Source organism: Leptodactylus fuscus, chromosome 3 (genome assembly GCF_031893055.1).
Source record: "Leptodactylus fuscus isolate aLepFus1 chromosome 3, aLepFus1.hap2, whole genome shotgun sequence".
In the NCBI taxonomy this organism is placed as follows: Eukaryota; Metazoa; Chordata; class Amphibia; order Anura; family Leptodactylidae; genus Leptodactylus; species Leptodactylus fuscus.
The window spans coordinates 102,926,008-102,941,097 of record NC_134267.1 but is presented as its reverse complement, the minus strand read 5'-3'; the positions used below and the strand labels follow the sequence as shown (position 1 = coordinate 102,941,097).

Sequence of the window (15,090 nt, the reverse complement as noted above, 5' to 3'; positions counted from 1 at the left end):
CTTGGCAGCTTCACGCTTGATTTTTCTCAATTCACGGGCAGTTATTTTGCACCTTTATTTTAATCAACACTCTTCTTACGACCCTGATTTGCCATGAAACGCTTGATTGTTCGGTGATCACGCTTCAAAAGTTTTGCAACTTCAAGACTGCTGCATCCCTCTGCAAGACATCTCACAATTTCTGACTTTTAGGAGTTCGTCAAATCTCTCTTCTGACCCATTTTGCCAAAGGAAAGGAAGTTGCCTAATAATTAAGCACACCTTATATAGGGTGTTGATGTCATAAGACCACACCCTTCCTTATTACAGAGATGCAAATCACCTGATTTACATAATTGGTAGTTGGCTTTCAAACCTATACAGCTTGGAGTAGGACAACATGTATAAAAAGGATGATGTGATCAAAATGCTCATTTGCCTAATAATTCTGCACACAGTGTATGATCTTGGACAACCACTTTAAGGATATAATGTTTATTAGGATTTACTTTACCACCTCTTACATATAATAATAAGGATATTTAAACACACTTTTACTCGATTTTTCCTACCATGGCTTTATTTATGCAGTATTGTTGAAAGAGTATTTTTGTTGTAGGCTTTAATAATCATCCATTGCTATGTCAATTTCTAGACAAGCAAGCAAAATGGAAAATCGCTGAAGAAAAGAGCTCAGGATTTTTTGTTGAAGTGGAGCTTCTTCGGTGCACGAGTTATGCACAATCTAACGTTAAACAATGCAGCTAGTTTTGGTAAATAATAATAATAATAATAATAATAATAAATGTAAATAATAAAATATACTTTATTATTAATTTGTTAGTTACATACTGATGCATGGCATTTTATATTTGTTCATCTGATTTTTTATCTTTAAAAATAATTTAATATTAGAATGTAAATACTGTAAGTATAGAACATGTATTTTCTCTGAAATGTATATACCATCATGACATCAAACTCCATTTTGTCATAGACACACAAGTCCATAATTTTAGACCAAAAAAATGGTAGTTTTATTTTCACTCCAGAAAAAACAGTGCAGCAACAAAAAAATAATACAATCGGTCTTAAGATATTTCTTATCCCAGTCTTGACAGCCAATCAACGCTGGTCAATGCATTCCTATAGGAAAAAGTCAGCTTATCGCAAGCTGACAGGGATCCCGACGTAATACAGTGACTTGGGCATGTTAGATGCTCCCAGACATGCTTCCCCTGTTGTCCCAGTTGCTTTCCAGGGTGTTGACATCATTTCCTGGGGTGTCATAGTGGACTTGGTAACCCTCCTGAGTCGAATAATGGTTTCCCCCTTAATGAGTATTTTTTCCCCATAAACTATAATGGGGTTCGATGTTCGATCGAACAGTCGAGTATTGAGCGGCTACTTGAATCAAATTTCGAACTTCGAAAATTTCACTGTTCGCTCATCTCTAATTATTATATATTATTAAAAATTATCTATTCTTGGTGGTTACAAGGTCTCACCGCATGAGGTCTAATGTTCATGACAATGACATCCTTGTACCTGTATGTTTCGAGAAACAGACATCTTGTTTGTGGTCTCGGAGCCTTGTAAGCCAACAGGCCTGAAGAGACTTGCAGCTTACAGATTTGCAAAGCAGGAAGCCTACTACTTACTGCTCTATCATGCTCTTCAACTGTAATGGTATCCTTCAGGCACTGATATAGTTTAAAGAGGTTAGTGCCACAGGGTCAATGGGCATGGGGCCGCCGATTCCTTGCCCCCCCCCACCCCACTAGCTATGCCTCTGATTGGGTGAATAATAGTCTTACATCTATGATGTACTATTCTTTCACAGTTCAGTTCTTATAGTTAGTATTCTTTGTCTATTAAGTGCTATCAAACATTCAAACTTCACTTTCCTGCACCAGAAAATTACAGGGGAAACAGCAAAGAGGGAATTACTTCATCCTGCACATTATGGGACTAGGATATGGTACAAAAGGCACTTTTCTATTAAATAAGACCATGTAAAGTGTTGTTGTGTTCTTAGATGCCTGTCTACTTATAGTTGACTTAGGAAAGTTTGTGTTCACTTTTATATTTACACAAGAGCTAAAGTAAACTGGAACAGGTCAGTAAAGCTTATTATTGATCAAGCAGTATTTGCTTTTCTTTATTAAAGGACATCTTACTTTCATCTGTATACCCTTTCATCTGATTTGTGTACCATCAAGCAGAAGATGTATTGAGCTATATATCTCCTTCACTCTCAGGTCCCAGAAACTGCATCTTATTGATTTTAGTAGATGACTTGAAGTCTAACAATTATTTATTCCTTTGTTTTGACTTAATCCTTCTAAAGAGTGGTGAGATGGTCATGGAGATAATATTAAAATAGTCCTTATGTTTACATGCAGGTTCATTCCATTTAATACGCATGCTGCTCGATGAATATATCCTGCTAGCAGTGGAAACACAGTTTAATAATGATAAGGAACAAGACCTTCAGAATTTGTTGGATAAGTACATGAAAAATGCAGGTAGGTTTGTCTGTGTTAGAACTGCCCACTGGACTCAACTGCTCCTTGTAAGCATAGAAAGGACAGTGAAATAAATGGATACACTTATTATACTGAAGCATTTCACACAAAACTATATATCAATCTGCTCAGTTGATCCTGCTGAATAACATATTGCTAGCAGATTACACATCATTTTCATTGTGACAGGTTCCCTTTAAACTCAGGTCACACTGTCACTTGCCATTTCTCTCTGCCATGTTATCTGGATGGGGCTTGTTTTATCCTGCACAGTCATGATAGCCATATCTTCAGCTTGCTTATTCTGGCCCCAGGCTTTCTCACTGGTCTTTGCTGTCAGTCTGGCTCCTGCTGCTGAAAAATCCAAACCCCTGACTCTGTAGGCCTCATAGTCAGAATTTGCTGATTTCAGGCCAAGTCAGTTGAACTTTCCCCAGCCAGGGAGTGACTGGCTTGCTGATACCTGTGCACCACAATGCTGTCTAAGGATTGGGAAAACCATACCTCCCAACCATTTCAGATTCTGCGGGACTTTCCTGAATTCGGTGTTCTGTCCCGCAGTCCCCGTTGGCGGGAGATATGTCCCGGTTTCAACTCATCTGCATCTGGAGGACACAGATGAGTTGAATACACAGGCGAGTGAAGCAGAAGCTGTCACAGCTCCAGCTCATCGCTGCGATCTGGCTCCTGGAGGTGTAGGCACAATGTGATGACGCCACTCACATCATGCCTACAACTCTGTGAGTGAGACTGCGAAGAGAGCTGTGGGGAAAGGGAGAGTATCAGTGTTTTTTTGTGTTAAATATTGAGGGGGAACATAAAAAATGGGGGGAGAAAGACATGAAACTGGGGCAGAGATGGAGGGGGGCATGAAACTGTGGGCAGAGATGGAGGGGGGACATGAAACTGGGGACAGTGATGGAGGGGGGACAGGAAACTTGGGGCAGAGATGGAGGGGGGCATGAAACTAGGGCAGAGATGGAAGGGGGACATGAAACTGGGGGCACAGATAGATGGGGGCATGAAACTGGGGCAGAGATGGAGGGAGGATATGAAACTGGGGGAAGAGAGATCAGGAACACACCATCTTCTAAGGGTCTAATTTACATAGTTGGGAGTCATGCTGGTGTTAATCATCCCTTTAATTGTGCTATGTTCCTATTTTTTTCTTGTGTAGGAATAGAATAAAGAGAGCCAACAGCACATGCTTGGTGGCCCTCTTTATTCTATTTCTACACGAGCGGATCTCCGCATGCCCGGTGGCCATCTTTATTCTTTTCCTATACGAGCTAGAAGGACCAGGACATCTCAGGAGGCATGATGCAACTACAAAGGTAGTAGTAATGTGTCCTTAGTTTAAATGCATATCCCCATATCCCAATACTGTGTAAGTGGCCATTTTCTTGTGGCTGGCGGGCATGCATAGTCGGCTTTGCCCTAGGCCCGTCGCCTAGAAGTTTGAAGCCTGCGCCAGAAGAAGACTCGTGAAGAGGACATTACTGAAGAGGATGGAGGCGGCACTGGAGAGTTCTCTCGCAGCATTGGGGACGCCCCCAGTGCTGTTTGAGCGCTGGGGCCTGCCCTCAGTGTTGCGAGAGAACTCATTTGCATATCGATGAAAACCGGGATTTATACTGAACGGCGGCGCGGAGAAGACATCTAAAGGTAGGAGAAGAATAGACTTTCTTAAGGCTCTTCTGACGTGTTAGTGAGAAAAAATTGAGTTTTAGTGATAGGAACCCCTTAAATATTAGCGGCCACCGTATTTAAATACCTAACATCTTCTGTACTATTACTGAGAATGTCTAAAAGGGGTTAATAAAAATATGAAAAAGTAGGCGACCCAGTACTGACCCTGTGAGATCCCACTGTTGTGACCAAATCAATATTAAATGCCTTTTGAAAACTCCATATAAATTTGATCTACGGCCTCTTTTGTGCCAGAAGGATATGAAATGAAATAAATTTTCTGAGAGAAGTCCTCAGTAGTTGATACCTTTTTTAATGGCTAACTCAAAAAGTTTTTTGATGACATATCGAGCTTTCGGGACTACTATAAAGGTCCCTTCATCAGGATGGTATAACACAATGTCTGAAGGTAGGCATATATATACAGAGAAATGGAGTGTTAGATGCAAAATAGATGGAAAACAGAACATAAACAGTTTTAAAAAAAACACATATATATTTCATTTCATATCCATTGGCTAACACGGTACAAGGATATATATTTTTTCTTTTACAAAATGGATGATACCAGAATCTACCGGATATTTATGAACCTAATGACACTTCTGAAGAAACGGGCACAACTGGACAGCGACATCTTCTTCCTATCCAAATGCAAAAAAGAGAAATTAATTCCCAAAGGACTCTGGCTCAAAAATCCTATCCTACACACCTATAATACTCACTATGCACGAAACTTATGTCACAGGACTTCAGAGCGACTGAGGAACCATCTTATACATCATTTGTACAGCGTCAAGAGCAAAATCCAAATGGGGATTGAAACAGATTGGAACAACATTGAAGAAAACTCAAGGAGAATGTTGCAACAATACTACGAGAAACTGCGGACATCTCTAATTCACAGTAAACAAAAGAAACTCCACAGACTGAGACTTGCTGCAGGAGTCTATAAGAATACACACAGAGCAAAAGCTATACCTAACAAACGGGACCATCACTCACACTCAGATTTGGAAACACCGAACTGTGTGATCAATCTCTGTACTTATGAACCCACTGAAGCAGAATTTGGGGTACTCTCCAGGGGACTCTCATTTTGTCCATCAAAAACCGTGGACAAAATAGAACTGTGCAGTGACATGGAGGATTTTTTCAGGAGACTGCGCCTGAGGGAATATTTTCATGACACGGATGACACAGAGGGAACCCAATCTACTCATACAGAGGGTCCAACCTTTGTAAAAAAGGAGACATCTGATTGGACTCCTCCCAATGGACGCAATATCCATCTTGATAATTACATAGACTGTTTTAGACACATGGTCAAATCAACTATACTGGATACAAATAAAGCACTGCCATCTAACATCAGTGCCCAGGAAAGAAGGGCCATAAAATCCCTGAGAAATAATAACGACATCATCATTAAACCAGCGGACAAGGGAGGTGCTATAGTCATGATGAACACATCAGACTACATACAGGAAGCACACAGACAACTGAATGACACACACTACTACTCCAAGTTGGATTCAGACCCCACAGTGGAATACTCCAAAAAACTAAAAACGGTGATCTCCGGTCTATCTGATGGAGCCAAAGGCCTAAGCAGCCTCATACCAGCAAGTCCAAGGACAGGGACTTTTTATATACTTCCAAAACTGCACAAACCTGGGAACCCAGGGAGACCGATCATCTCATGTGTTGGGACTCTTACTGAACAGATCTCTGAATGGGTGGAGGGCATCCTCAAACCTTTAGTGAAAGATACAGCCAGCTACCTACAGGATACTACAGACCTATTAAATAAACTATCTAATATAGGTCCCCTTCCAGATGGAAACATCCTGGCCACCATGGATGTAGAATCCTTGTACTCCAACATTCCACACCAGGATGGTGTAAACGCCTGCCAGTTTTTCATGGAAAGACAAGGTATGAATGCTGAAGCTGTGGTGAAACTCACAAAATTCATCCTCACCCACAATTACTTCTCTTTTGGTGACTGCATCTGCCTACAGCATACTGGCACCGCAATGGGAAGCAAAATGGCGCCACAGTACACCAATCTTTTCATGGCCAAGCTGGAGAGTGACTTCCTATCCACCTGCACCACCAGGCCTCTGGCCTACTACCGTTTCATTGACGATATCCTAATCATTTGGACTGGGTCTGAACAACAGCTGAAAACCTTCCATGAACAATTCAACCAGTTCCATCCCACCATCAACCTGACACTCAATCACTCCTTCTCAGAAATAAACTTCCTAGACACAGTCATCAAGATACAGGACAACAAAATTGAGACATCACTGTAACGGAAGCCGATTGACCGCACTACCTACCTAAGATGGGATAGCTTTCATCCGAAACACATAAAGAAATCCATTGTCTACAGCCAAGCCATCAGATACCATCGCATATGTTCAGACCCGGTGTACAGAGACAAGCACATTGGGGGCCTCAAAAACACATTCTTGAGGCAGGGCTACCATCCAAGAACAATTGATAACCAAATCACCAGGGCCACCAGAACACCAAGATCGGAGTTATTAAAATACAATACCAAACAGGAGAACACTCGGGTGCCCCTGGTTGGCACATATAACCCCCACCTGGAGACGCTGAGAGGAATTACACGCAAATTACATCCACTACTGCAAAAAGACAACCATCTAAAATCCATATTTCCAGAACCCCCTCTCCTATGTTACAGACAGCCACCAAACCTCAGGAATATGATTATTAGCAGCTCACTGTCACCTCCAACTAACAAAGGAACATTTCCATGTGGACAGAAGAGGTGCAAAACCTGCCCGCACATACTGACTACGGACAAAATAAAGATCCCAACTCTGATCGACACTACAAGATCCCAGGTAACTTCACCTGCAGCACACCTAATGTAGTGTATTTGATATTGTGTACTAAGTGTCCTGAGGGCCTGTATGTAGGTGAGACAGGACAGTCACTTAGGATGAGGATGAACTCACACAGACATACGATTAGAGAGCAAAGAATGGACCTCCCGGTGCTAAAACACTTCTGTAATCAAAATCATAATATGACCCAGGATATGAAGATCCTGGTACTAAGGGGGAATTTCAGAGACAGAAAAGATCGCCTCATATGGGAATTTAAACTTATGACGACCCTTTGCACTCTCCAACAAGGTTTAAACAGGGCCGAGGGTTTTATGGCCTTTTATAACCACTAGACACCACGTCACTGATCAAAGAAGCCATAAACCAAGAGAACTTTCCTGCGAACTGATATATATGTGTTTTTTTTAAAAAACTGTTTATGTTCTGTTTTCCATCTATTTTGCATCTAACACTCCATTTCTCTGTGTATATATATGCCTACCTTCAGACATTGTGTTATACCATCCTGATGAAGGGACCTTTATAGTAGTCCCGAAAGCTCGATATGTCATCAAAAAACTTTTTGAGTTAGCCATTAAAAAAGGTATCAACTACTGAGGACTTCTCTCAGAAAATTTCTCTCTTTTGTGCCATAATATGTCCCATATGGACTCAATTATTTACCTATTTTAACATTTTGAAGGTGGCTTAAACAGGTAAGAGGTAATGGTGAATTTACATTACCCCTAAGCATGTCAAGTTGGTGATTTTATTTTCCTATGCAAATGCAAATACAGTAAAGAAGAAGGCATTTAATAAATGACTTTTCCTTATCCTCCATCACTATTACACCGCTCAAGATTATTTTTGAGAGGGTCCACATTATTAGGTTCTACTTTCTTATAGTTTATGTAGCTGTGTAATAAAATAGAATTACATTTTTCTGGATTATTTTTTACTTTCCTTTGGAATTTTTATCTCTGCCTCATTCTCTGCTGCCTATTTATCTTTCACTTATTATTTTTCTTATTAAAATCTTGTTTGTAGTTCAGTGATTTAGTATTTTCACAGGCCCTATTTAGGATGCTTATGTTTGTTATAATTGGGTCTAAACATGCCTCCCCTCTTTGTTGGTTCCTGCGCTAGTTGTGAAATGTACTAACCAATGTTGTAATTACCTCCGTAATCCCAGTAGGTAGTGGGCCCTATTTACTTAGTGATCACCATTCCAGCTCACGGCCACCTCCGATTCCCATCCTGTCCCCTAGGGGGCCCCATGTGTCCCATATCACAACACTGATATGGAATACACAAGACTCCCTGAAGGGCAGAAGGGGAAGCAGAGGCAGCCGTGAGCAGGAACGGGGATCCGTGAGTAAGGAAACAAGCCTGTGTCAAGGTTATTTGTTGTGTAATCCCCATGAGATTCATCTTGCGAGATTCACCTAGTGGTTCAAGACGTATTTGTCCAAACCCAAACTGCTATTATTATACTCGGGGCTCTCTTTAGACCCCCTGAGTATAATGATTAGAGCCCCAGGGGTGGTGACAAGATATAAGAAAAAAAGTAAACACTGTTAATTACCTCCCTTGGGCTTTGGCGGGACTCCCTGCTGTCATGGGCCTTTTTACTGATGTCACAGACTTTATGTGGGTCAGGCCAGTGTCAGGACCCATAATGACGCCTGTGATGTCATTAAAGAGGAGTCACACTGGAGTCTAGGAGAGGTCAGTAACACTGTTTTTTTATGTTTGTTACCTCCCCTGGGTACCCCTTTCTAGCCCGTTATTCCTCTGTCTCAGTAACCTGCTTCCCACTAGATAGTCTGTCAAATTGCTACTATATCTAAACGTGATTCAGGGATCCTTTTTGGCTACTTAATTCAACACTGTATCCCTACTATATTAGTTTTTATTCATTGCTGTAATACTCAGTTTACATCAATCTGCTGGAATAAAGCTGTGTTATGTTTCTATATTAGGTACAATGCTTAACATGTTGAAAATTTATAGTACATTTTGTTGTATCTTCATAGATGCTAGCAAGGCAACCTTCACTGCATCGCCAAGCTCTTGCTTTCTTGCAAGCCGAAACAAGTCTGGAGGACTCTTAAATGACCTGACAGTAAAGAATGAATGCCTTCAGGAACAGACTTACTCAAATTTGTCATCAGAAGAGCATGCTGGACTTGTTCGTGGCTTACATTCCTTCTCAAATGAAGACAATGAAACTATTCAACTCACAGGTAGAATGGAACTAATGTTTGTGAAATTTCTATCTGCTAAAGTGAATATTGGTGGTATAACAGTGGACAGTTTAGTAATAAATATACAATACCACATTGCTAAGATCTTAAAATACTGCTATACATATAATTCAAAAAATCACTTTCTTTCCAATTTGGTAATTCTAAATGAAGTCTTCCTTGTCAAACATCCATCCATTTTTAACCTAGTTAACTATCGAATGTCTTAAAGCACTAAATTTCCTTTCTATATTTGCATTCTATAGATCAGATGGAGTTATCCCAAAGCACACCTCATCTTATGACACCACCAATGTCACCTGCCGTTCTCAACCGAGGAAGTGTTATAAACCAAGGGCCCATGGTATTAAGATCCTCCAGTGTGGGTCCAGGATTATCAAGCCATTCTCAGGTTTCTTCATTTTCTGAGCCACCTTATCACAATCTTTCTGAACCTAACCAGAACTATTTTGGAAATGGTTCTAACTATCAAGCTATGTTCAGGACTCATGCTCAGTCTGGGAACTTTCAAAATAGGTTGGACCAGAGTAGATACCCACAGTTAAATGACCAACCAGTTACACGGGATTACTTCTCCAGCAGTTGTGCAGTGACTCCATTTGGAACCCGTCCATCATCAAACTACTGCTCATCAAATCCCCAAGAGATACAAGGCATGCCGCTATTTAATTCAGGAGGATTTAATTTCTTAAACAGTGTCCCCTCAGGAAGCTGCCAAGGAGGAACGTATTCTTCAAACACATCCAATGGTATTGTATACAGTTTTTAGTAACTTGTCTTCTTCAGTAACTATCAGTCTTTGTTCTACCATAACCATTTTACCTAAATATTCCTGACTTCAAGAGTACCTATAATTATAAAACAACATTTCATAAATGAATAGTACACATCAATATAAGAAATATAAAATACATCTTATTAAAGAATATTGCTTCGTTCTACACTGACTGTTTTCATCAAGTTTTATCACTAATAGATTCTATCTTCTGTAGTCAGCCTTATATACAGAAGTCTATAGAGTCAGGAATGGAGGTTGTTGCTGGCTAGCAACTGATTTATTGACTCAGGGCTCGTTCACATCTGCGCCCGGTCTCCGTTCTGCAGGTTTCCGTTTTCTGCACAAAAGAGAGGCAGGATACGGAAACCTGCAGGATTCTTTCTCACCCATTCATTTGAATGGGTGAGAAAGCTGTCCGGCCGTGAGCGGCGGTGAGCGTTTTATGCTCTCTGCCACGAAACCGGTTTTTAAAATCCGGACACGGAGTCGGACATGCAGTACTCTGTGTCCGGATTTTTAAAAAACGGTTTTGCGGTGGAGAGCATAAAACACTCACCGCCGCTCACAGCCGGACCCGGTCTGTGGTTTCCGACTTCTTGCATGCAGAAGATGGAAACCACAGAACGGAGTGCGAATGCAGGTGTGAACCTAGCGTCAGTAAGATTACTCCCTTACATTATACAGACCAAGATCACATTCTCTGTTAGTTAATGGGCCCCCTCTGTAAAAAAAAAAAAAATGACACCGTTAAGAGCAAATCATGCTAAAGATATCGCGATTTTACTGACACGTATGACAAAAACACATTTAGAATAGGTGCGGGGGGACCTTTGGTGACATCACAGTTACACATTAAAGGTCTTACATGTATCACAGAACGACAAAGTTTATTTTTAGGTGGTCTATTAGGAGCCGCCTTTGAGAGGTAAAATTAGGAATCTATTTAATGGAACATACATTATTGTGTCACTAAATTCTTAAAGCCATTAGATTTATTTTTTTTTTCATCAAGGGACAAAAAAATTTCACATGAAATTTTTATTTTTGAAATAATGTTTAACTTTAGTTTACTTTTACTCTCTTTACATGTATTAGAGTTTAGTGCTACATCTAAAGGTGGTGTGAACCCAGTTGCTAAGCTAAAACCATCACTTTGTTGTAAATGTACTGCAATTCATACTAAAGACATTCTGCTAATTGTGACTTTGTAACCAAGTAAAGAAACGCTGCAATGCATACCATTATTTTTTAGAGATCTGAGGGAGGTGGGGTCCTGATTCCAGTTCCATCCACCCTGTATTTGTGTAAGTTTCCTCCATAATACAGAGAAACCCACTAATAAGTTATAACAGTATTTAGATTATGAGCATCAATGGAGACAAGGACCGATGTAAATTATTAAATTCTCTATACAACACGGTGACATATATCTGAACTATGCAACTGAGAAAACGAAATATTGCAATGGTGGTGTTTGTATGCCAGGACATGGTATAGAGTAACTATAGTAATGAGCAATCTCCCTCATTAGGTACAGCAGTGGGTTGTAGCGGTATGTCTCTTCCAGCAGCCTCCTCCTCCCCATTCCCTTCTCCCTCTACTCCTATGTTGGAGGAATGGAGCTTAATAAATAAAGCATTTTCTTTAGGAATCTATATTACAAGGTTTATTTTATTCACTTGCACTGTTCATTGTTAGCAAGTAGTTTTATAAATAGAGGCATACTTGACAAACAAACAAAGGACAATATATTTTCTCAGGGTTGCTAAGTAAGAGAACCAAACACTGCAAGGTAAATAAATATATCAAGAAACGTGACATAACAATGATGTTATCGAAACTAAGGGATGGGAAGGTTATATATATCATATGAAACTTTCCCATTTACATGTTTACATTTCAGTAGAGCAGCATTTTCTGCATTTTCAACAAATGTGTAAAGTGGAATGTCTAACAAGTTTTAGGCAGTTGTGGCTAGTTCTGTAGTGATATACACCTTTATGATAATAACACCAATGCAAAAAACCCCTGACTCTGCTGTGTCATTTTCGCCCTTTACAGAGGGCTAGACAAGCATGTCCGTCATCTGACTGCTGCTACTGGTCATTACTATGGCACCCAGATAGAGGACGTACGCCATACCATGGGCAGAGATCTTAGTTCTGTTTTATTTTTTTTTAATAGTGTGCATCTCTTTAATATAATAATAACTTTTTCGACTGAATGTTTTGAAGCATATTTTTATTTTCAATGGAAATATCCCTTAATGACAAAGCCTATTTTGGCGCTCAGCACAGGGCATACTTTTTTGCTTTTTTCATCCCTGTCTTATGAGAGCAATAATCTGTTTTATTTTTCCCTTGACGTATCCATATTGCAAGACAAGTTATATTGAGAGGGATAGCTTAGCTATGGAGACAAGGAGGGGGGTGTAACGGAGTGACAGAGGAGGGGGGAGCAGTGACAGAGAGGTAGTGTGGAAGATACACAGCAGGAAGCTAACAGCTTGTAAACAAATGCAGAATATGCCAAGAGCACCCAACCCCCCCCCCCCCCCCCGAAAACACTCAAAACACTACTAAAAGTACATGGGTGCACTTTTAACCCCTTAACCTTTTAAATAGAAATTTGCTTGGAAAACCCCTTTAAGGGAAAAATATATGATATGATAGGTAAGTTGTGTAGAAATAAATGATGAACCGATGTAAAACAGGAAACCCTAATTTCATGCCCTGCTATGTCTTACCGAGTCCTATAGTACTGAGCTATATTTGTGCTTAGTTTACAATAGAGAGAACCATGTTTATGCAGCCATATTCCATCATATTCAATTTCAGATTTACAAACTTCTAAGCATGATCAGAGGACAATTTTCATGTGTGTGCGTATACAATACATCCTTTTGTTTTTATGCAATAAAACATATAAACAATAAATAGGCACTAGCCACAAAGATTCCACAAATCATGACAAACATGGCAGATGTTAACCCGTTAAAGACCCACTTCAACTCTGCGTATTCTGTTCGCGGAGTCCAGTTGGGGGCACAGGTTACAAATTAAGGCCGGGGCCCCACAGGACTTAAACGCTGCGATTTGCCCGCAGCGGAGACGCTGTGGGAAAAATCGCAGTGTCTTACAGTGCAAGCAAAGGGGATGAGATTCATGCGAATCCCATGCCCACTTTGCGGAAAAAAACGCAGTGTGAACACGCTGCGATTTGCAAAGCCGTTGCGGCTTTGCAAATCGCAGCATGTCAATTATATCTGCGGAAACACCTGCGGCTTTCCCGTAGATATAATCTTAAGAGAAAGTCCACAGAGGAAAACTCTGTGAACTTTCTCTTAAAAGCGCTGCGGAAAGAACCACGATGCGTTCACGATACGGTTCTTTCCACAGCGCTTTAGCGCTGCGATTATGGCCCATGGGGCCTTAGCCTTAAAGGTTTTTTTTGGTTTTTTTTTAATAAAGTTCAATGCCCTCTTCCATTCCAGCTTTGAATAGGGGCAGTTTTTATAATGCAATTTTTGGATCCAATTATGTTATACATGGAGGTTAGAATTTTGACAGACTGGTGGGACAATTTGTAGAGCTCGAAGATAGTTTTGTTGCAAATAACTAAAGAGTTGTGCTGAGTTGACAATAAAACTTTCAGCCTGAGGTACGTGAACAGGCAGTTTGAAGGTAAATGGTATTGAGCACTTAGAGAATGCTGTAAGGCCATAGTACCCTCTTGCCATAGTTGCAATATAGAGGAGATGCCCATAGATTTCCAGGCTGCCAGGCAGAGATCAGGAATTCGCAATTTTAAGAGTTTGATAGGAGGCAATAGTAGGTTCAGAGCTTGTTTCATCCCTGTGAGCTGGTGAGTATGTCTCCAAATGTGGGTTATGTGTTGAAGAATTGGAGATGAAGGCAGAGGCGAATCATTGATCCAAATACAGTAATAAAGACACACTTTGAGGTTATGTTTAGGGACCAGATGTGTTTTGATGTGGGTCCAGGCCATTAGGTGCCACCAGTCTCTTGTGTGGATAGAGGAGAGGCAATATAATAGTTGTACATGTTGGGGATTCCTAGTCCTCCCCACCCCTCGTCTTCTGTTAAAAATTAAAGGTGTAAGTATAGGTTTCTTAGAGTTCCAGATACATTTATTATAGTGTTAACTTTTTATAGGAAGAGGGAAGTCAGAGAAAAAGGTATCGTCCTGAATAAGCACATCAATTTTGGAAGTAGTAGCATTTAGAATGCAGATGCTCAGTCTAGTCAGGATTAGAGATGAGCGAACACTAAAATGTTCGAGGTTCGAAATTCGATTCGAACAGCCGCTCAATGTTCGTGTGTTCGAACGGGTTTCGAACCCCATTATAGTCTATGGGGAACAGATACTCGTTAAGGGGGAAACCCAAATCCGTGTCTGGAGGGTCACCAAGTCCACTATGACACCCCAGGAAATGATGCCAACACCTCTGGAATGACACTGGGACAGCAGGGGAAGCATGTCTGGGGGCATCTAACACACCAAAGACCCTCTATTACCCCAACATCACAGCCTAACAACTACACACTTTACACACTCAATACCACCTCTCTGACAGTAGGAAAACACCTTGAAACATGTGTATTTGGCACTTGCAGTGAGGAGAGCTTGTCACCAGCAGTGAATTTGGCCCTTGTAGTAAGTTGAGGTTGGCACCAACATTTGTTTTGAAAATCAGGGTGGATTGAGCCTCTAACCAGCAGAGTTTGGGCAAATTCATGGTGGAGGGAGCCTCTAAAAACCCCAGTTTGGACCAATTCATGGTGGAGGGAGACTCTAAAAACCCCAGTTTGGACCAATTCATGGTGGAGGGAGACTCTAAAAACCCCAGTTTGGACCAATTCATGGTGGAGGGAGCCTCTAAAAACCCCAGTTTGGACCAATTCATGGTGGAGGGAGCCTCTAACCAGCCCAGTTTGGACCAATTAATGGTGGAGGGAGCC

General features: G+C 40.8%; 1 protein-coding gene across 1 annotated transcript in view; it reads left to right on the top strand.

Annotated features, from left to right (window-relative positions):
- Positions 1 to 15,090, top strand: part of RFX6 (regulatory factor X6) — a 93,493-nt gene that overhangs the window by 53,972 nt on the left and 24,431 nt on the right. The window contains exons 14-17 of the mRNA XM_075268089.1: positions 635 to 752; positions 2,385 to 2,507; positions 9,100 to 9,309; positions 9,576 to 10,079. Coding sequence (XP_075124190.1) covers positions 635 to 752; positions 2,385 to 2,507; positions 9,100 to 9,309; positions 9,576 to 10,079 — 955 coding nt within the window. The remainder of the gene's footprint in view (positions 1 to 634; positions 753 to 2,384; positions 2,508 to 9,099; positions 9,310 to 9,575; positions 10,080 to 15,090) is intronic.